Source organism: Ranitomeya imitator, chromosome 5 (assembly GCF_032444005.1).
Source record: "Ranitomeya imitator isolate aRanImi1 chromosome 5, aRanImi1.pri, whole genome shotgun sequence".
Taxonomy (NCBI): Eukaryota; Metazoa; Chordata; class Amphibia; order Anura; family Dendrobatidae; genus Ranitomeya; species Ranitomeya imitator.
In genome coordinates this window covers 50,842,528-50,864,632 of record NC_091286.1, presented here as the reverse complement: position 1 = coordinate 50,864,632, position 22,105 = coordinate 50,842,528, and the positions used below count along the sequence as shown (strand labels likewise).

Below are 22,105 nucleotides of genomic sequence, written 5' to 3'. Positions count from 1 at the left end.
GTCTCTAAGTCAACAGTAAAGAGAAGACTCCATGACAGTAAATACAAAGGGTTCACATCTAGATGCAAACTATTCATCAATACCAAAAATAGACAGGCCAGAGTTAAATTTGCAGAAAAACACCTCAAGAAGCCAGCTCAGTTCTGGAAAAGTATTCTATGGACAGATGAGACAAAGATCAACCTGTACCAGAATGATGGGAAGAAAAAAGTTTGGAGAAGAAAGGGAACGGCACATGATCCAAGGCACACCACATCCTCTGTAAAACATGGTGGAGGCAACGTGATGGCATGGGCATGCATGGCTTTCAATGGCACTGGGTCACTTGTGTTTATTGATGACATAAGAGCAGACAAGAGTAGCCGGATGAATTCTGAAGTGTACCGGGATATACTTTCAGCCCAGATTCAGCCAAATGCTGCAAAGTTGATTGGACGGCGCTTCATAGTACAGATGGACAATGACCCCAAGCATACAGCCAAAGCTACCCAGGAGTTCATGAGTGCCAAAAAGTGGAACATTCTGCAATGGCCAAGTCAATCTCCAGATCTAAACCCAATTGAGCATGCATTTCACTTGCTCAAATCCAGATTTAAGACGGAAAGACCCACAAACAAGCAAAACCTGAAGGCTGCGGCTGTAAAGGCCTGGCAAAGCATTAAGAAGGAGGAAACCCAGCGTTTGGTGATGTCCATGGGTTCCAGACTTAAGGCAGTGATTGCCTCCAAAGGATTTGCAACAAAATATTGAAAATAAAAATATTTTGTTTGGGTTATGTTTATTTGTCCAATTACTTTTGACCTCCTAAAATGTGGAGTGTTTGTAAAGAAATGTGTACAATTCCTACATTTTCTATCAGATATTTTTGTTCAACCCTTCAAATTAAACGTTACAATCTGCACTTGAATTCTGTTGTAGAGGTTTCATTTCAAATCCAATGTGGTGGCATGCAGAGCCCAACTCGCGAAAATTGTGTCACTGTCCAAATATTTCTGGCCCTAACTGTATGTGTCTTCATCGACAGTGAAATATTCCATAATTTGAAGACCTTCTCCAGTGACTTCATTATTGATTTGCCCCTTAGCTATTCTCCTGAAACAAAAATGTAAAAAATAACAGACATAACAGTTTTGCATATTTTGTCAATCTCATAGAACAAAAAAAAAACTCAAGTAAGAATAACGTTAGATAGAAAACAAAAACTAAGAGATAAACTGGAAGAGTAGCTGTGTCCTGAAAGTACGAAATTAGCAACGTCCTTGAAGTTAAATGACAAATTCAGTTGAGTTACATCTGGATGTCAGGCTTATCAGCACAGGTGACTGCAGGCTATTTCTGGGGCAGCTTTACAAAGTAAGCAGCATACCACAATGTGTTGGTGTAAACATGCAGCATACCACAATGTATTGGTGTAAACATGATAGATTATAATTGGCGGCCCACACCTGTAAAGCCTAAAAATAGGAGAAGCACACTTTTTGAAAGACCTTGCGTCTTCTGATTATTTCACGATTTTGTGCTTTTATTGTACTTTTTTTTCTAGCATATTTATGTTAACTTTCCCATTTACCTGAAAGAGGAAAAAGTTGTTGTGATCTTTTTTAATTTATATTTTACAAGGATTTTATTTCTATATCCAGAGATGACACGTTTTATAGGGTAGTTGATGTTTCTATGATGGTTGTGGAAGTTGGATGGTGTTTTCTAAAATTCCACCTTTTGTTTAGCAGCACACACTGTCTTTCACATTCAATCACCTCTTTGTTTTTGTGTCAATAGGACAGAACTGTGGGAGAGACCTTGAAGTTTGTTTTTCCCTTCTTCTTGATACATGCAGATGTACAAGGGTGCAGGAATGGGGAGTCTCTGACAACAGTAACTGAGGGCCTTTATCTCATACTTGATAAGAAGAATATGACATAATTTTGCTCAGAGAAGTAATTAGAGGAACCTCCTTGCTCGGTTACAATGTGTTACATATCACATCAATTATTGCAAATCTTGAAGCGCGTGTGTTAAAACGTGACAACATTTGTCAAAACATGTTATAAAACGTATTTATCTTTCTTTAATTGCAAAACATATTGTGATCAAATGATTAAACATTAAGTGAAGAGAAAAAAAATATTGTTGATGATCGACGGAGGTCTGACATCTGGTACTCTCACTATTCTAAAAATGAAGGGCATGCACTGACAATCACGTAACAGTTGCTCCAGACTTTCATAGAAGAGCCAAAGGAAAAAGGCACAAAGGGAGAACCAATGAAAATAATTAAGAAGAGCACAGGAACCGGTATAAAAATCAACAGATATGAATTAAGGAGTTCAAAGGTTCGAAACGCTTATCCCCAATGTCTTATAGACCTTAAGCATAATAATTAAAGAGGGGCAATGCGGAAGAGATAACATTGTCTCTAATTTCCAGACTGTCGTCACACAAGCAAGTGGAAAGGGAAGGTGGATTACTGTGATCGAGGGGGGCTGGTGATGTCAGACAAACTTATCGAAGGTGCAAGATCCGAGCATCAAATGGAGGAGGAAGAGATGATGGGCGAGCAACTGTCAGATGAAGAGGATAATCCTCCCCGGGAGGGGACAGAGGAAACAAGCCTCATTGTTACCCAGCCACCAACACAGCCTGGGCTTGGACATCATGGTAGAGCCTGACATATGAGTGCCTTCTTGCTGTATTATCTGCAACATGATCCACATATAATTATGATAAGAAATAGTGCTGACTACTAGGTTGCTACTCTGTTAGATCCATGTTATCAAACCAAATTTTGCAAGATGCTTCCCACCCCATAAAGGGACCCATGAATGCTGCTGTATCGAAACACACTTTTACATAACCTTAAGAGAGCTTTTCCCTAAGACAGCAATGAAGCACACAGTTCCCATCACAGCTCTAGACTTCCAACCTCCGGCACGTCAATTCGTCAACTCCAAAACATTAGCAGCAACAATAGTGTAAGTGGAAGAAGCAATTTCTGTGAATCCTTTTTTATGTACAATACAATAATCTGTAGGACTTGATATAGGTTGTAAATAAAACCATTCATCAATTTACAAATATCAATTTAACCTACAAGAAGAGTCAACATTTCACAATCTTGATCAACCGAAGAAAGAAGCACATAAATTAAAAAGTCAGCATATGAATAACAGTCTATTCCTCCTGGCTTACTGAAAATAGATGCCTGGTAAATTAAGATGTATTGCTGTGTCGTCACACCCTCTACAACTGACCCTAGGTGGCGGGAAGTCAACCCCTAAATGACCCAGATCTCCATCGAGTCTCACTACAGACAACAATACTCTGTAACCCCTAAATAACTCTGACACCCAACTCACTTGTGCTCTCCCTCAGCACCACAGTTACCCCGCACAATGTAAATTGCAATGATACAATGAACATATTGTAGAAGAAGTGCACTAATCATAAGTGTCAACAAAAATCTGAATACTCGAAAGTTACGTAGTCTCTCTTCTAAGGGGGTTAATAGTAAATATTTTTTCACTTATTAAAAACTGCAAATTGCATGCTTGCAGCCACAGAATGACAAGCTAGCCAATTAATAATCATAGAATTTTGAATTTAACTAGAAATGTTGCTTAAAAATGACCTGTCGCTAACTTAAAACTGAAAAAGTTTTTGCTCTATTTTATTCCCTGCTGCTTCAGTGAGTATTTGATATTGTTATTTTTTACTTATTTTTATGGTCTTTACCGGGTAGGAATTGCTTACAGGGTAATAATACAGCACAAACTAATGATATCCTTGTTACGACTGGCGGAACGTACCGAGTAAGTAGTGAGATGATATTTGGAGTGTTCGCAGCCCGGGGTCCATCATGCAGGAGAGAACCTGCTTCTGGCAAATGGCAGCACTATATGGCGTTGGAAGCGAACTCTGTTACGTTACAGGGCCGCGGTACCGGACAAAGAGAGCATGCAAGGAGTCACAGAACTCAATCCCAAAACTCGGGATTAGAGTTCGTCTAGACCACTTGCGCTTGACACCGCTACTGGGTGTCAGAGTATAACTCAAATAGTAATTTTAAGCACAAGAGTGCGAGCAGTGCCGCACTGGCGGATGCCACTAACCACCCAGATTTGGGTTAGGGAAGCGCTCTAAAAGCGCACGGCGCCGCACTGGTGGTCACAGCAATAGATGCTGTATTGTGTGATAAATGCTAATAGCTCAGCCGGGCACTAGATAGCAGACATCCACCTTATGTGAGCAGTCATACACAAGGGAGGGGATGTTTAAAGAACGACTTGCACACATCATCACACACACGTTTTCAAATGTACACTAGCGCATGGCCGTGCAGTCATGCGAACCTTTTATAGCTGCAGAAAGTACAGGACCTTCCTAGAAGGACCAATGGGAGGCTGCCACAGAAGTTGAGCACCTTCAGGACCTTCCTAAAGGACCAATGGGATTTGCTGCAGTATCTAAGCATGTGACCCTTGATCTCCAATGAGAGATCTTACCCTGGGCATGCTCAGAAGGGGAAAAGTAGGACTTTGTCCCAAAAACATCTGCTCGCCGCTGCCCAGTACTGGCTACAATGGCAGAAGCTGGAAAGGCAGCAGTAACCCTTTGCACAGAGTTAGACTGAGCGAGACGCTGAGACTGATGTCTCTGCTGAGCAGACTCCACTGCGGCAGGAGAAGAATGGGAGACCACAGTGGAGATGGCCCGAGATTCCCCTTGTGCAGAAGCAGTAACTCGACCCCTAACAATCCTCCCCCCAAATTCATGTGAGCACTGCCTTTTTGGTAAAGACAATAAAAATTAGAACTAACTAAAAAAACATATCTTTTGAACCATATAGCAGATTAAAAAAAAAAAATAATAAATCCAGGGAAACAATGGGAACAAAGGAAGAAAATAAGAGCAAAGATTATCCACTTTTGACCTAGTCTTTAAGAGTGGAGCCTGTGTTCGCTTAACAAACTGTTATGGTGCTCACCACAATGTATGCATTTAGTAATTACATGTATCCAGCTGAATATAGGTTCATATTAGTGAACATATTTATGTTTTTTTATTCCATTATAGTGAATCTACAGTAGCTTGACTTCTACGAGGCATATATAAAAATGACTTTCTGTTGTCTGATGTATGGTTATACAGTGCCTACAAGTAGTATTCAACCCCCTGCAAATTTAGCAGGTTTAATAAGATGCAAATAAGTTAGAGCCTTCAAACTTCAAACAAGAGCAGGATTTATTAACAGATGCATAAATCTTACAAACCAAAAAGTTTTGTTGCTCAGTTAAATTTTTATAAATTTTAAACATAAAAGTGTGGGTCAATTATTATTCAACCCCTAGGTTTAATATTTTGTGGAATAACCTTTGTTTGCAATTACAGCTAATAATCGTCTTTTATAAGAACTGATCAGGCCGGCACAGGTCTCTGGAGTTATCTTGGCCCACTCCTCCATGCAGATCTTTTCCAAGTTATCTAGGTTCTTTGGTTGTCTCATGTGGACTTTAATCTTGAGCTCCTTCCACAAGTTTTCAATTGGGTTAAGGTCAGGAGACTGACTAGGCCACTGCAACACCTTGATTTTTTGCCTCTTGAACCAGGCCTTGGTTTTCTTGGCTGTGTGCTTTGGGTCGTTGTCTTGTTGGAAGATGAAATGACGACCCATCTTAAGATCCTTGATGGAGGAGCAGAGGTTCTTGGCCAAAATCTCCAGGTAGGCCGTGCTATCCATCTTCCCATGGATGCGGACCAGATGGCCAGGCCCCTTGGCTGAGAAACAGCCCCACAGCATGATGCTGCCACCACCATGCTTGACTGTAGGGATGGTATTCTTGGGGTCGTATGCAGTGCCATCCAGTCTCCAAACGTCACGTGTGTGGTTGGCACCAAAGATCTCGATCTTGGTCTCATCAGACCAGAGAACCTTGAACCAGTCAGTCTCAGAGTCCTCCAAGTGATCATGAGCAAACTGTAGACGAGCCTTGACATGACGCTTTGAAAGTAAAGGTACCTTACGGGCTCGTCTGGAACGGAGACCATTGCGGTGGAGTACGTTACTTATGGTATTGACTGAAACCAATGTCCCCACTGCCATGAGATCTTCCCGGAGCTCCTTCCTTGTTGTCCTTGGGTTAGCCTTGACTCTTCGGACAAGCCTGGCCTCGGCACGGGAGGAAACTTTCAAAGGCTGTCCAGGCCGTGGAAGGCTAACAGTAGTTCCATAAGCCTTCCACTTCCGGATGATGCTACCAACAGTGGAGACAGGTAGGCCCAACTCCTTGGAAAGGGTTTTGTACCCCTTGCCAGCCTTGTGACCCTCCACGATCTTGTCTCTGATGGCCTTGGAATGCTCCTTTGTCTTTCCCATGTTGACCATGTTTGAGTGCTGTTCACAAGTTTGGGGAGGGTCTTAAATAGTCAGAAAAGGCTGGAAAAAGAGATAATTAATCCAAACATGTGAAGCTCATTGTTCTTTGTGCCTGAACTTCTTCTTAATACTTTAGGGGAACCAAACAGAATTCTGGTGGGTTGAGGGGTTGAATAATAAATGACCCTCTGAAAAGACTTTTCACAATTAAAAAAAAAAATAAACAAAGAAATAACATTCTTTTTTGCTGCAGTGCATTTCACACTTCCAGGCTGATCTACAGTCCAAATGTCACAATGCCAAGTTAATTCCAAATGTGTAAACCTGCTAAATCTGCAGGGGGTTGAATACTACTTGTAGGCACTGTATGTCTAGACCAATCTGCACAAATTTTGCTAGACAGGTAAATCCAGCTCTTCCAAAGATTTTAGATGAGATTTCAGCTCCAAATGACCTACTGATTTCAAGATATGTATAAAAAAGGAGTATGGAAGCAAATATTTATTTATGGCCAAATGGCTGGACCAATCTGCCTTAAATATGGTACATAGGAAAATAAGGCATTTTGGAATGTTTTAGACCAGGTTTCAGCTGTCTCAAACTTACTGTTCTTGATATATATGTATATACACACACACACTCACAAATAGATGGTTTTGATATGTGTTTTCATCTCTTTCAAACCTACAGTACATTTTTACAAAACAACAGAATACAAAAGAAAATGTTAACTTATCAACAAACAACTGACACATTCAGTAGTAGTAGATCCTAGAGAGCTGAAACCTAATACTTTCAGAAGTGTTGATTACATATTTACAATAAAACTGATCACAAAAGCAAATAATAATATAAATATCTTTAGCACACCACTAGTGAGATGTAAAATTTCGGTGCATAACAACTCAGATGTGTTGGCTAGACATCAGTAGCAAACAAAGTAGACCACAGACACAAACAACAAACAGTAAAACCATACAGAACAATGCAAAGGCAGGTAATTCTACTAGTGGTAAAACATAAACTCTAGGGCCTCTATTTCTCAAGACCGGCTTGAAGGGTGAACGTGGTGGAGTGTAAGGCTACTTATTTATTAAGAGACACATGTCTATTAATGAATCACAAGAAGCACGAGGTGGTGTGTGCCTTCCCACAAATCTCAATCCAGTTGGGGACTAAAGTAAGATTTGTGTTGTAGCAATCGCTGCTGTTCATCATGAATTTGATGAGTGGGAGTTGCTGCACCCCATCACACTCCCATCTCGCCCCAGCCACCTACTTTGTTGGAGCTCGGGAAAAATGGCTTGAAAACATAGCATAGCACCCACATTTTGCAACTTTTCAGAGTTTCTTATACCAGAATTCTGGCAAAAAAGCTTTACTGAATTGGGGTCTATGTTTATTTGGTTTTTGTTTTGCTTGTTTTTTAAAGATAACTTGCCAGCAGGATTTTGCTAGGTAAACTACAGGCATTGTCATGTTTATGCTGTAAGGCTACTTTAACACATCCGTCCTGCGCCGTCAGGCATAATCCGGCTGCGGGACGGATTGCTGGATCCGGCGCAATTAGTGTAAGGCTACTTTCACACTAGCGTCGGCCCGACGTACCGACGCAAACTGCAAAAAATATGAACAGGGGCAGCGGATGCAGTTTTTCAACGCATCCGCTGCCCCATTGTAATGTCCGGGGAGGAGGGGGCGGAGTTCCGGCTGTGCATGCGCGGTCGGAAATGGCGGACTCGACACTCAAAAACACTACATGTAACTTTTTTGTGCCGACGGTGCGCCAAAACACGACGCATCCGTCGCACGACCGATGCGACGTGTGGCGATACGTAGCTAATGAAAGTCTATGGAGAAAAAAACGCATCCTGCGGGCAACTTTGCAGGATGCGTTTTTACTCCAAAATGACCCATTGCGACGTACGTAAAAAACACGCTAGTGTGAAAGTAGCCTAAAAACTGATGTGCTGGATGTTAGGTGTCGAGTTCCCGCCGCTGCACAGGAGGAATCTCAAACCATGTCTGCTGCAGTCTCCCATTCTCCTCCAGTCACAGTGGAACCTGCTCAGCGGAGAAATCGGTCCCAGCGTCTAGCTCAAGCTGATACTGTGCAAATGGTTACTGCTGCCTTTCCAGGCTCTGACTTTGTATCGAGCACTAGTGTTGAGCGATACCGTCCGATACTTGAAAGTATCGGTATAGGATAGTATCGGCCGATACCCGAAAAATATCGGATATCGCCGATACCGATATCCGATACCAATACAAGTCAATGGGACACCAAGTATCGGAAGGTATTCTGATGGTTCCCAGGGTCTGAAGGAGAGGAAACTCTCCTTCAGGCCCTGGGATCCATAGGGATGTGTAAAATAAAGAATTAAAATAAAAAATATTGATATATTCACCTCTCCGGCGGTCCCTGGACATCACGCTGGTAACCGGCAGGCTTCTTTGTTTAAAATGAGCGCCTTTAGGACCTGCGAATGACGTCGCGGCTTCTGATTGGCCGCGTGCCGCTCATGTGACCGCCACGCGACCAATCAGAAGCCGCGACGTCATTCGCAGGTCCTTAATTCCTAGAATTAGGAGTTTACTGAATGAGAATGACGTCGCGGCTTCTGATTGGTCGCGTGGCGGTCACATAAGCGGCACGCGACCAATCAGAAGCCGCGACGTCATTCACAGGTCCTAAAGGCGCTCATTTTAAACAAAGAAGCCTGCCGGTTACCAGTGTGATGTCCAGGGGCCGCCGGAGAGGTGAATATATCAATATTTTTAATTTTAATTCTTTATTTTACACATCCCTATGGAACCGATACCGATACCCGATACCACAAAAGTATCGGATCTCGGTATCGGAATTCCGATACCGCAAGTATCGGCCGATACCCGATACTTGCGGTATCGGAATGCTCAACACTATCGAGCACTGATCAGCAGCAAGCAAGTCTTTCAAGTCCTGCTTTTCCCACACTGAGCATGCCCACCGGACGATCTCCCATTGGAGTTCAGAGGTCACATGCTCAGGTCCTGTTGCGGCTCCTATTGGACCATCAGGAAGGTCCTGGAGCGCTAGTGCTATAAAAGGTTCGCATGGCCGATGGATGACAGCTCTGAATCATTCCCATCCCTAGTGTTGTTGCCTGCTCGCGAATGGTGGAAGCTACCTAGCGCCAAACAGTGCTACTCTGCACATCCAGCACACAATTCAGCATCTCTCAGCAGCGACCGCCAGTCGCCAGTATGCACTCTTGTGCGATAAATTATTATTATTAGTTCAGTTCTATCCCTGACACCACAGTAATGGTGTCAAGCGTAAGATGTCTAGAGGGACTCTTTCCATGTGTCTTGGGACAGAGTTCTGTGACCCTTTACTTGTGCTGTCTGTGCGGTATCGCAGCCCTGTGACGCAGGGTTCGCTTCCTTCATACCGGGTGAAGCTAACCCGTGTGTGTATTCACATTATACCACCATCTAGTCCGCCATTACCGAGCAGCAGGTGTCCTTTCTGCACGGTGGACCCCGGCCTGCGAATGCACCTCATATCCTCTCTAAATATTATTTGGTGTGTTGCGCCAGTCTTAACACCGGATCAGCTTTTCTTCCGAATCCTGGATAAAGATATAATGTAAAAAATAATTTATGGAAATAAAAAATCATGATATTCTCACCTTCCGGCGGCCCCGGCAGCCTTCCAGCTCCTCGCAATGCTCCCACCAGCTCTTGTTCACAGTAATGCCTTGCGGCAATGACCTGTGATGACATAGTGGTCTCGCGAGACCGCTACATCATCTTGGGGTATTGTCGCTAGGCATCACTGGGAACAGGAGCTGGTGGGAGCATCGCGAGGAGCGGGAAGGTTGCCGGGGTCGCCGGAAGATGAGAATATCATGATTTTTTTTATTATTTTTTACATTATATCTTTTTACTATTGATGCTGCATAGGCAGCATTAATTGTAAAAAGAGAGAGAACGAGAGAGAGAGAACAGGGCATGTGCAGTTTGGAGGCCCGACTCCGGCACCGGATATCGTCATGTGGCGAATCCAGAGCCCATAGGCATCCATTGTAAGAAAAGCCGGATGGCGCCGATTCCGGCGCTGTCAGGTTTTTTGCCAGAACAAAAAACGTTCCTATGTACATTTTTTCCAGCCACCAGATAGGCAATTTTTGTGGGATCCGGCGAAAAACGGACGAAATGGAAGGCCATCAGGCGCAATCCAGCGCTAATACAAATCTGTGGGAGAAAACGAATCTGGAAGCATCATTCGCCGAATCTGTTTTTTTCACAATTCGCCGGATTGCGTCTGACGGCAAAAAAAGGATGTGTGAAAGTAGCCTTACACTGATTAAAATGATAACTACTGTGAAGCAATCTGTTTTGTGGTTCTTGTGTAATCTTTGGTTTTAGTCTTAATTTAATATTATGATCATGCTTTGAGATGGGACTGTGGTCAAGTCTTTTCTTGGTGCTCTAGGCTCTATCACTGAAGTCAAGAATTCCCCTGCTTGGAGTGCAGAGACTCCTTTGTCAGATGGACTCTTTGTGACCTCTCTCTGTCTGTCTGTCTACCTCTCTGTGTTTTTCTCTCATATACATCAACCACTCATGCATTCACAGCCCTGCCCCCTCCAGAGACCCTGCCAGGGCAGCACAGAGGATGTAAGAGCACAGAGAAGCAGAAAGCAGCACAGAGTATGTCAGTGACCACGCCACAGCAGCATTGAGAAGCAGAACAGCAGAGAGTATGTCATTGACCCTGCCACAGCAGCATTGAGAAGCAGAACAGCACAGAGTATGTCAGTGACCCTGCCACAGCAGCATTGAGAAGCAGAGCAGCACAGAGTAAATTAGTGACCCCGCCACAGCTCTGCCTGTCTGTTTTTCTCTGTCTGTCTCTCTCTCTTTCTCTGCTTTTTTTTTTATCTCTGGCTCTTTATGATGACAAACATGCTCGTGCTTTGGGGCGGACCTGTGAGCAGGTATTTTTTTGCTGCTCTGGCCAAGAGCACAAAGAGAAGACCTACCCACAGGTTCGTCTTGCAGCACGAGCATATCATTTAAGGGAATCTGTCATGTCCTTTGTAGCATGTAAACTGTCCCCGATGCATTGTTAGTGATGCACTGTACATCACTAAAATGTTTTTTCATTAAAAATGGCAGTCTATACACAGCTTCAGTGCGCACACGTGGGTAATAACTCGTCACGGCTCAAGCGCGACTCCTGGATTGACATTGCACTTTTGCGGCTCCATTATACACTGCGCAAGTGCGGAAGTTTCAAATTGGATTTGAGTAACATTGGCACAACCCTGAGAACATCAATTAAATTGTGCACGGTTCTGGTCTCCGGTGTATAAGAAAGACATAGCTGAACTAGAGCGGGTGCAGAGAAGAGCGACCAAGGTTATGAGAGGACTGGGGGGTCTGCAATACCAAGATAGGTTATTACACTTGGGGCTATTTAGTTTGAAAAAAGGAAGACTAAGGGGTGATCTTATTTTAATGTATAAATATATGAGGTGACAGTACAAAGACCTTTCTGATGATCTTTTTAATCATAGACCTAAGACAGGGACAAGGGGGCATCCTCTACATCTGGAGGAAAGAAGGTTTAGGCACAATAACAGACGCGGGTTCTTTAACTCTCTGCTGTATGATGTTGTAATGAGTGTTTCATTTCTTAAATTTAAGAGAGGATTGGATACCTTTCTTGAAAAGTATAATGTTACAGGGTATATACACTAGATTCCTTGATAGGGCGTTGATCCAGGGAACTAGTCTGATTGCCGTATGTGGAGTCGGGAAGGAATTTTTTTCCCCAAAGTGGAGCTTACTATTTGCCACATGAGGTTTTTTTTGCCTTCCTCTGGATCAACATGTTAGGGCATGTTGGGTTAGGCTATGGGTTGAACTAGGTGGACTTAAAGTCTTCCTTCAACCTTAATGACTATGTTACTATATTACAATTTAAAATATCAAAATAAAATAAAAAAGAGATTCTCTTACATTTTATGAAAAAATCATCTACTTGTTGTTAGGGCTAGCGGAACGCACCAAATAATAAGACTGATAGTGTACGGTGCATTCGTAGCCCGGGGTCCACCGTGCAGAGATAGAACCTGCTGCTGAGTAATGACGGACTATATGGCGGTACTCATAAGTATACTCGCGTGGGTTAAACTTCACCCAACGTGAAGGAAGCAATCCTGTTGCATCACAGGATCGCGGTACCGCACATAGAAGGCGAGCAAGCAGTCAGCGAACTTAACCCCAACTAGGATTGAAGTCCGATTAGACCACTTGCTGACACAACACCGCAACAGGGTGTGTTAGGCAACTCTTATAATTAGAGCACCGAAGTGCGAACTGTGTCGTGCTGGCAGGCACCACTAAGCACCCAGACGTGGGTCAGGAAGCGCACTACTGGCGCGTGGCGCCGCACTGGCGGTCACAGCAATAGACGCTGATACGTGTGTGACACGTTGAGTGATTTGTCGGGCGTTAGATAGCAGCCATACACCATACGCAAACAGTCATACAATAGGGTAGGGGTATTTAATGAACGACTTGCACTCACAACAAACACATGTATTCAATTGTACACTAGCGCATGGCCGTGCGGTCATGCGCAGTTTATATAATTGCAGGACAGGAAGTGGCCACAGAAACTTTGCCCTTCCAGGATCTGCCAAGAGGACCAATGGAATGTGCTGCAGAGCCAGAGCACATGACCCTCGATCTCCAACGGGAGATCTTGCTCTGGGCATGCTCAGTGTGCGCAAACAAGGACTTAGTCCCAGGGAAGTCCGCTCGCCGCTGACCAGCACTGACTTTAATGGCAGGAGCTGAAGAAGCAGCAGTAACTCTCTGTACAGAGTGAGAGCGAGCAAGACACTGGGAGCGACGTCCCTGCTGAGCAGACTCCACTGTGGCTGGAGGAGAATGGGAGACCGCAGCGGAGACGGATCAAGATTCCCCCTGTGCAGCAGAGGAAACTCGACTCCTAACATTTGTGCTTCTAAAAAAAATTAGAATATCATAAAAAAGTAAATTTATTTCAGTTCTTCAATACAAAAAGTGAAACTCATATATTATATACTGTAACGTCATTACAAACAGGGTGATTTATTTCAAGTGTTTATTTCTGTTAATGTTCATGATTATGGCTTACAGCCAATGAAAACCCAAAAGACATTATTTCAGTAAATTAGAATACTTTATAACATCAGCTTGAAAAATGAGTTAAAAATCCAAAATGTTGTCCTACTGAAATATATGTTTAGTAAATGCACTCAACACTTGGTAGGGACTCTTTTTGCGTCAATTACTGCATCAATGCGGTGTGGCATGGAGACGATCAGCCTGTGGCACTGCTGAGGTGTTATGGAAGCCCACGTTGCTTTGATACCGGCCTGCAGCTGTTCTTCATTGTTGGGTCTTCCTCTTGACAATACCAAGGTCAGGCGAGTTTGCTGGCCAATCAAGCACAGTGATACTGTGGTTTTTAAACCAGGTATTGCTACTGTTGGCAGTGTGGACAGGTGCCAAGTCCTGCTGGAGAATGAAATTTCAATCTCCAAAAAGCTTGTTGGCAGAGGGAAGCATGAAGCGCTCTGCAGTGCAGCACTTGTAGATGGCTACACTGACTTTGGTCTTGATAAAACACAATGAACCTACACCAGCAGATGACATGGCTCTCCAAACCATCACTGTTTGTGGAAACTTCACACTAGACCTCAATCAGCTTGGATTGTGGCCTCTCCACTCTTCCTTCAGACTCTTGAACCTTGATTTTCAAGTGAAATGCAAAATTAACTTTCATATGAAAACAACACCTTGGACCACTGAGCAACTGTCCAGTTCTTTTTCTCTTTAGCCCAGGTAAGACGCGTCTGTCGTTGTCTATTGGTTATTAGTCGCTTGACACAAGGAATGTGGTGCTTGTAGCCCATGTACTGGATATGTCTGTGTGTGGCGGCTCTTGAAGCAATGACTCCAGCAGCAGTCCACTCCTTGTGAATCTCCCCCAAATTTTTGAATGGCCTTTCCTTAACAATCCTTTCAAGGCAGCGGTTATCCCAGTTGCACCTTTTTCTACCACACTTTTTCCTTCCACTCATGTTTCGATTAATATTCTTAGATACAGCACTCTGTGAACAGCCAGCTTCTTTAGCAATGATATTTTGTTTCTTAAGCTCCTTGTGGAGTGTGTCAATGACTGCCTTCTGGACATATGTTAAGTCAGCAGTCTTCCCCATGATTGTGGAGCTACTAAAACAGACTAAGAGACCTTTTTAAACACTTAGGAAGCCTTTACAGGTGTTTTTGTTAGTTATTCTAATTTACTGGGATAATGACATTTACAGAAATAAATACTTGAAATAGACCTGTTTGTAATGACTCTATATAATATATGAGTGTCACTTTTTGCATTGAAGAGCTGAAACAAACTAATTTTTTGATGATATTCTATTTTTGTGAGAAGCACCTATATTTGCTGTGGATTTATCATTTATTTTTGCAAACCATTCATGCCCCAGTTGCACTTCATTGATCTCCAAAAGTACAATTTTTTTAATCTGTTTTTTGTACTTTAATAACAGCAATTTTTTAATTTATTTCACACAATAATGGAGCAAGGGAGTATCAAATATCCTGGAAGATTAATTTTGTAGCCCACCTGCTACATTTCGTGTTAAAATATAGAGAACTGATTTAAAACTATTTTCTTGTTCTGTTTGAAAGCTGACCTTATGGGTTAGCATCAGTCGGAAACTAATTGATGAGCATGTTTCTATGGCAATCCTTGTTAGTGTTCAGAAATATTCAGAACTGTAGAAGTCGGCATTTTATTGTCAGAGAAGCAGAAACACAAATTGCTTTTTTTATCATTGTTTTATATGTTTATTAGGTGTCTAAAAACATTTTTATTGTTATTTGTTTATTGAAAACACCATTAATTTGCTACTATAACTGTCACCGTTAGCTCATCGTTAGTCACCTAAATTAAGACAACATGTGAAGCAATACAGTGAGTTATAAATAAGAAGTCACTTTTTGTGTCAAGTTGAATTTGTTGGCAAACTTGAACTTTTAGATTTTAAATGTCAAATTGAAGTAAAAATGTAAATGAGGCAGACTTGTGTATCTTACAATTATTTTTTATAAGGGTACCGTCACACAGTGCCATTTTGATCGCTACGACGGCCGGCAGTCAGTGAGTGCGGGAAGCAGACGGCAAGGGACAGACACCGGAATGTAAGTATGTACTGTTTGTTTTTTTTTACGCTGGTAACCAGGGTAAACATCGGGTTACTAAGCGCGGTCCTGCGCTTAGTATCCCGATGTTTACCCTGGTTACCCAGGGACCTCGGCATCGTTGGTCGCTGGAGAGCTGTCTGTGTGACAGCTCTCCAGCGACCACACTACGACTTACCAACGATCACGGCCAGGTCGTATCGCTGGTCGTGATCGTTGGTAAATCGTATAGTGTGACGGTACCCTAAGAGTCTGGATTTAAAGACTGTATGCAAATTAACTCTCAATCCAAACCCCCCCGCCAAAAAAAATAATCTTTCAAGTGCAACCTAGTGGAGGTATCTTCCCAATATGTGGAGTGATTGTTGAAGTCTGTTTGCACAAAATGACTAGCACAAGAACTTGTATTTTTCTTCCTGTTTGTGTTTTATATATGTCCGCCCTCATTTTGTTCCTGGACAGAGTTGTCAATCAAGAAACAGGAGCACAAATATACATGTAAAACAAGTAGTTGGGAGGTTGCACTGAACTGCTCAGCCATAGCAAGGGCACACCCTTTTATTTAGTCAGAAAAAAAATCCTTTATTTTATAAGCATCAGATCTATACATGACCATATAGGAAATTTAAAATTGTAAATATTAAAAGTGAGATCAATCTATGAACATAGTCTCGGACTAGCTGTAAACTCTGTCCGAGAATTACAGCTAAAAAAGCCTTCTATGGATGGATTTGGTGGTAGCCACTCTCTCTTGTAGATCCCAGAGAAACCCAAGGTTCAACTCTTTAACTCTGTACAGGAGTTTGGACTTACAATGAAAGCCTCCTAGGTTGTACCCACGGAGTAGCTTCTGGTCATAAGAACGAGCCTGAGGCAAGGATTGTCACGCTAGCCGAGTGAGTAGCAAAAAAGAAAACCAGGGACATTAATTGAGACAAAGCCATAATCAGTGGAATATCCAACATCAGTCACCAGAAGAACAGACACAAAAACAAAGTCAGTCAAGACAGGCAAGATTCAAAGTCAGAAGGGATAACAGATCAGAAAAGGTCAGGATCAAGTCAGTCAGAATCAGAATTTCAGTAGGAATAGCACCAGACATAAACTAAGCACAATATCTGAGAACTCACTGGGAGGTTAAAAGTAAGATGTGGTACTGGACCATTGGCACAGCAAGGAGATAATTACCCCTGCTGTTTTTTGGACATAACACACATTCTCTCTTGCTGAGTGAAAAGAGAAGAAAACACTGCTATGAAATAAATCTTGAAAAGTCTTGAGGCAATAAAAGGATTGTGCAGCACCTGTGTTATCCGCTCAATCAACATTGGTTGTGGATAGACACTTCTGCACACCGAGTAAGGATGAACCTCTCCTATCTTCAACAGGTGTCATGCGCGATACCCGCTGAGTTTCAAACAGATGCCCTCAGCTCATAGAAATGTCTCCCCACACTTGACTTCAGATTGGGTGGTAGAGAGAGGCAGTGCACAATATACTTTCGCCAAGGTACAAACTTTGCTAAGCAACTTGAAGAAAATTAATTCAATTTGGTTTTACAAAAAGTGTTTGCTGTGACAGAAAACAAGATATCTATGTATAGCACAGAATACCATTAGTAAGGAGGACGTGTAATATTTCACAAAGATTTTAGCACCTGTCATTTTATAAGTATAGTTTCTGCCATTTGGCAAGTGCAAGATAAGGTGGTGCTATCATAGTTCTATTTATACTGTGGTTTATACAAACTATGCAAAAAAAAACTGGTTCAGACATTCCGGGCTCTACAGATTGTATTTTGCTGTTCTGTTTTATATTCTTAATTCTACTGTAATCATTATCTCTATTATCGCAGGCATCTCTCTTTATCTGCATTCATCCATCTGAAGTTTATGCAAAAGTTAGTAATTTGCAAGAAGGTACATCTGTCTCACATCTGTCAAATTTATGAACTGATGTGAAAAACTATTATCTCCCCTTCCAAGAGTCCCAAAATGTTGTACATTTGTTCGATTTCATCATTAAATGGAATCTGTTACAAGATTGTACAATATAAATGGCATGCATTCTTAAACGATTCCCTTTCCTCTGATGAGGCTGCTGTACTTACTTTGATATTCCACATCAGAGTAACTGTATACAGTAATAAAAACACATTTTTAAATCAAAAGCACAAGCTCCATCCCCGATAACATGTCGTTAATTTTCAGTCCCACTGATAAGCAGTTTGCCACTTGATCCAAATCTTTTCTTGTGGGAATGTCCCTTGGGGTGCTTACACATTGCATTTGTGAGTCCCATCAGGGCATACGTCTGAACTCCCCCACAAAACAAGGTGCAGTAATATGCGCAGATGGGGCCATAGTCTGAAACGATGCAGACAGGGCGAATGTGTGCTCTGACGTGCATCATTTCTGGAAGTGTACATGTAGCGCCCGCTAGGGTTGTGGGGTTCTCGGGCCGGGTCCGACGGTTCTTTGGGGGTTTGTCATGGCAGCTGAGGCCCGGTCCGTGGCCCTGGGCGTTCAATAAAAATTGATGAGGGAAAGTTTATAGGGGATTTAACATGATGCCACCTGTGGTGTTCGGCAATGAGTGGCTGATGCTGCTTAAGGAGACCGCTGGGGCCGATGGTGACGCAGGTGGGATGGTTCTGCTCCCCACAGGTGGAGTGGGTCCCCAGGGCTACCGGTATAGTTTTGTAAGGAATCGTGGACGTTGGGGTGCAGGACTAAGGGTGCGGAAATGACCGGAGGACACAAGGATTGTAGTTTTCTTTACCTTTACTTGGTGGTAGAAGGTGCAGTCTGGGGCATGGGAAACAGGTGATGATGGGGGTCCAGGCAGCCTAGAAGCAATTTAGGATCCACCCAGCCAGGTGGGTTCAGAGGCCTTCCTTCTGCGCTGTTCTCTTAGGTTCTTACTGCCTGAAGCTCTGCACAAGTCCCTCTCATGGTCTGTCAGTTTGTGTAAAACATTACCCCCATGGCAGGCTGCTTGAGCCTATTCCAGGTGTCGCTCCTTGATGGTGGCTCCGGGCTCGGATATGCTGCTGTGCCGCTGGGTGTTAGATGGGCCAGGAGACCTGCAGTATCCTGCCCTCCAGATTTAGCTGCCAGGACTTCTGTCCTTGTGCAATCACCGACTCCAGTGTCTGGTTTCTGGTGCTCAGCTCTGGGGTGAACTTGGTCACAGCTCCAATCCCCAGGCTATCCTCGACATTCCTCCTCTCCTCTCCGACTCAGACTACTCACTGACTAACTCCACCTCCAGGCCAGAACTTATAGGGAAGCTTCCCTGAAACAGGGTGTTAGAGCTCCCCCTTCTGGTCTGGAGTAAGAAAGGTGTTGGATGCTGGTATTACCTGGTAAGGGGACCCCTCGTTGCTTCCAGGCATGACATCACCACCTGTGAGCGAGGCAATGCCACTGTGACAACCGGACTCCTGGGGTGCCACATACGCCTACAGGAGGCTGACACTCAAACATAGTAGACTCCCGAAAATAATGCATGTCAGCTCTGCCGTCACCATAGCAGTCTATAGCCCCATTGGCGCATACATCCGAACCCCATTTTTGCGGGGTTTGGGCGTAAACTCCAAATGTGAAGGCACCCTTTCAGTAATATAGGCTGCATGTGACCTCTGTGTGTGTACTTAGGGTGCTGTTTATGCACCTGATTTCATGTATCAGCACAGATCCAGTACTGCATTTATTTCCCTTCCATGTATGTTCTTCCTTGTCAATAGCCTATTTTCTATACTCTCCCAGAGATGCTTTCTCTCCTTACCAGTGCAGATCTGTATACCACCCTTTCCATGTTGCTACCTCTCACAATGGGAGATCAGAGAGCTGGCAGAACTAGGAGCTGGCACTCTGATGGAGTTGTAATATTTTTTGCAAAATCGCTCAGCTAGATAAAGTATATACAGATACACTGCAGCAACAAAATGTTAGATTTTTTTTAAAAAGAAGAGTATTTTAAAAGTTGCTCAACTTTCTATAAAAGTTGAACAAAATGTGGACATAGCCTATAAAGAGTACATAAAGTTCTATTAGAGTTGGGTGAGTTTATTGAAATGGAATTGAATTCTATTTGAATTTAGCAAAAATCCATATTCCACAGAATGTAGAATTTTTGTAATTCTCTCGAATTACAATTTAGCAAGATGTTAGGTATTATATAAAACAACCCCTAATAATTACATCACTCCTCATTTCACTTTTGCTGTTCGCTCTCCCTGTTTGGTCATTGAAGGCATTTCTACTAAAACTGCTTGTTGAAACTCAGGGCCTCTTTATTCTAGGCTGGGACTTCCAGCCATGACCAGGCGGGAACATCTCTAGGCAAAGGCATTGTAAGGCTGCAGCATTATTGTTGCTTCCTGACGTGCACCATAAGCTTATAGCGAAATCTCTAGGCAAGGATTATTGGCCGTGGCTATGCCCAGGATTGGGACATCACTGCACATGTGTGGTGACTTCCCAAACCTAGTCATGGTTGAGAATGTCCCAGTGTTAGTGTTAAGATGCTCAGGGATTCATCGGACGATGGTGGTAAGAAGAGGCGCCATGGATTGAAAGAGATACAATGAACGAAGGAGGTGACTATTAGCTATTCATTCTTGTTTTCTAAAACTTACTTTTATTATGCTATGGGTTTTCAAGACTCCACAACATAATAGGGTACAATCAATTCATGGATAATAAAGTAGCTGTAAAAGGAATTTCTCAGTAAAATCCGCAAAAATTTTTAGTTTCAAATTTTACCAAATTTTGGTTAACTCTAAAAATACAGTTTGTGAATAAAAATAGATTTCTGATTTCATTTTTAAATTCTTTAGCAAAAAAAAAGTTAATTTTCACTTATTTCACCTTTTTTCAATTAAGTCATATATCATGCATCAGTTGCATAAAAGTAACACATTCAGTCCCGTTAAAAAACTGAGCTATCTCTCAATAGATCTAAAATTATGGCTAGGTTTTAAAGAAAACTTTTGAAATTCTAATCTATATATATGTCAATCAGTACTTATGTTGTAATGTCTGTATTCCTGTGATATGCATTAAGATGTAATATAACAGTATTTTTACCATTGTTACATTTACTGTATATTCATTTCTTATACAGAGAGATCTCTGAGAATTATGACTTGAAATCAATAGAGGCAAACGTGTTCTCCAACAACCCTCAACTACAAGAAATGTAAGTCATTGAAATATTTCCAAAAGATTCTTACCTTTCAACCAAACTAGGAATTATATAAGCTTGAGAAAGTTAAAGTGGCACTTAAAGGGGCATTCACCCAAAAGTTTATGCTTTCTTTATTTCCTATGGAGTTGAATGCAATCAGTTGCTCTCAGTAGACCAATATAGAAGAGACAGATTGCGTCTTGAACACTTTAACAGGATGACTAACAGGAATTCCAATAAAATGTCTGCCCCCATAATCATTACTTTATCTCAATTTTCTCAAAGTCTACTGGCCTCAAGAACTGTTTATATCTGTATATATGACTGATTTTACCGGTTACTTTTTTAACATCCATTTTTGTAAACTATTTGTATTGGGTTTAACCCCTTAGTGACCGAGCCAAATTTTTGAAATCTGACCAGTGTCACTTTATGTGGTAATAACTCTGCAACGCTTCAACAAATCCCAGTGATTTTGAGATTGTTTTTTCGTGACACATTATACTTTATGATAATGGTAAATTTAGTTCAACATTTTTTGTGTTTATTTATAAAAAATATAAAAAATTTGAGAAAAATGTTAAAAAATTAGCAATTTTCAAAATTTGAATGATTATCCCTTTAATCCAGATAGTCATACAACAGCAAACCATTAATAAATAACATTTCCCACATGTCTGCTTTACATCAGCACCATTTGTAAAATGTTATTTTATTTTGTTAGCATTTTAGGAGGTTTAAAAATGTAGCAGCAATTTTTCATTTTTTCAAAGAAATTTACCACATTTATTTTTTTAGGGACTTATCCATGTTTGAAGTGACTTTAGGGGTCCCATATATTGGGAAACCCCCAAGCGTGATACCATTTTTAAAAACAGCACCCCCAGACATATTGAAAACTGCTGTCAGGTAGTTTATTAACCCTTCAGGTGCTTTACAGGAATTAATGCAAAGTGGCATGACAGAAATGAAAATGTGTATTTTTACCAGCTAAATGTTGCTAACTTCTAAACAGATTACTATAGCCGTCAGACTCTAAGGCCACTATTTGGTCATGAATTGCCATCGCAAACATCAGGACAACAAAATCATGATCTGAGGGCACCAATTGGGATAAAGAAGAAGCCCCCACACTCTTTTAACCATTTATAATGATGTAGTCACTATTGACAGCAGCATCTAAGGGGTTAAACAGATTTAGAAGGTGCAAATATTGATCGTGGCTGATACAGCAAGTTGTCAGCTATAGTGTACAACCAACAGATGCTGGATTGT

The 22,105-nt window shown here is 42.1% G+C and overlaps 1 protein-coding gene across 1 annotated transcript in view; it reads left to right on the top strand.

Annotated features, from left to right (window-relative positions):
* Positions 1-22,105, top strand: part of LOC138680525 (follicle-stimulating hormone receptor-like) — a 205,966-nt gene that overhangs the window by 95,181 nt on the left and 88,680 nt on the right. Inside the window, exon 3 of the mRNA XM_069767896.1 lies at positions 20,768-20,842. Coding sequence (XP_069623997.1) covers positions 20,768-20,842 — 75 coding nt within the window. The remainder of the gene's footprint in view (positions 1-20,767; positions 20,843-22,105) is intronic.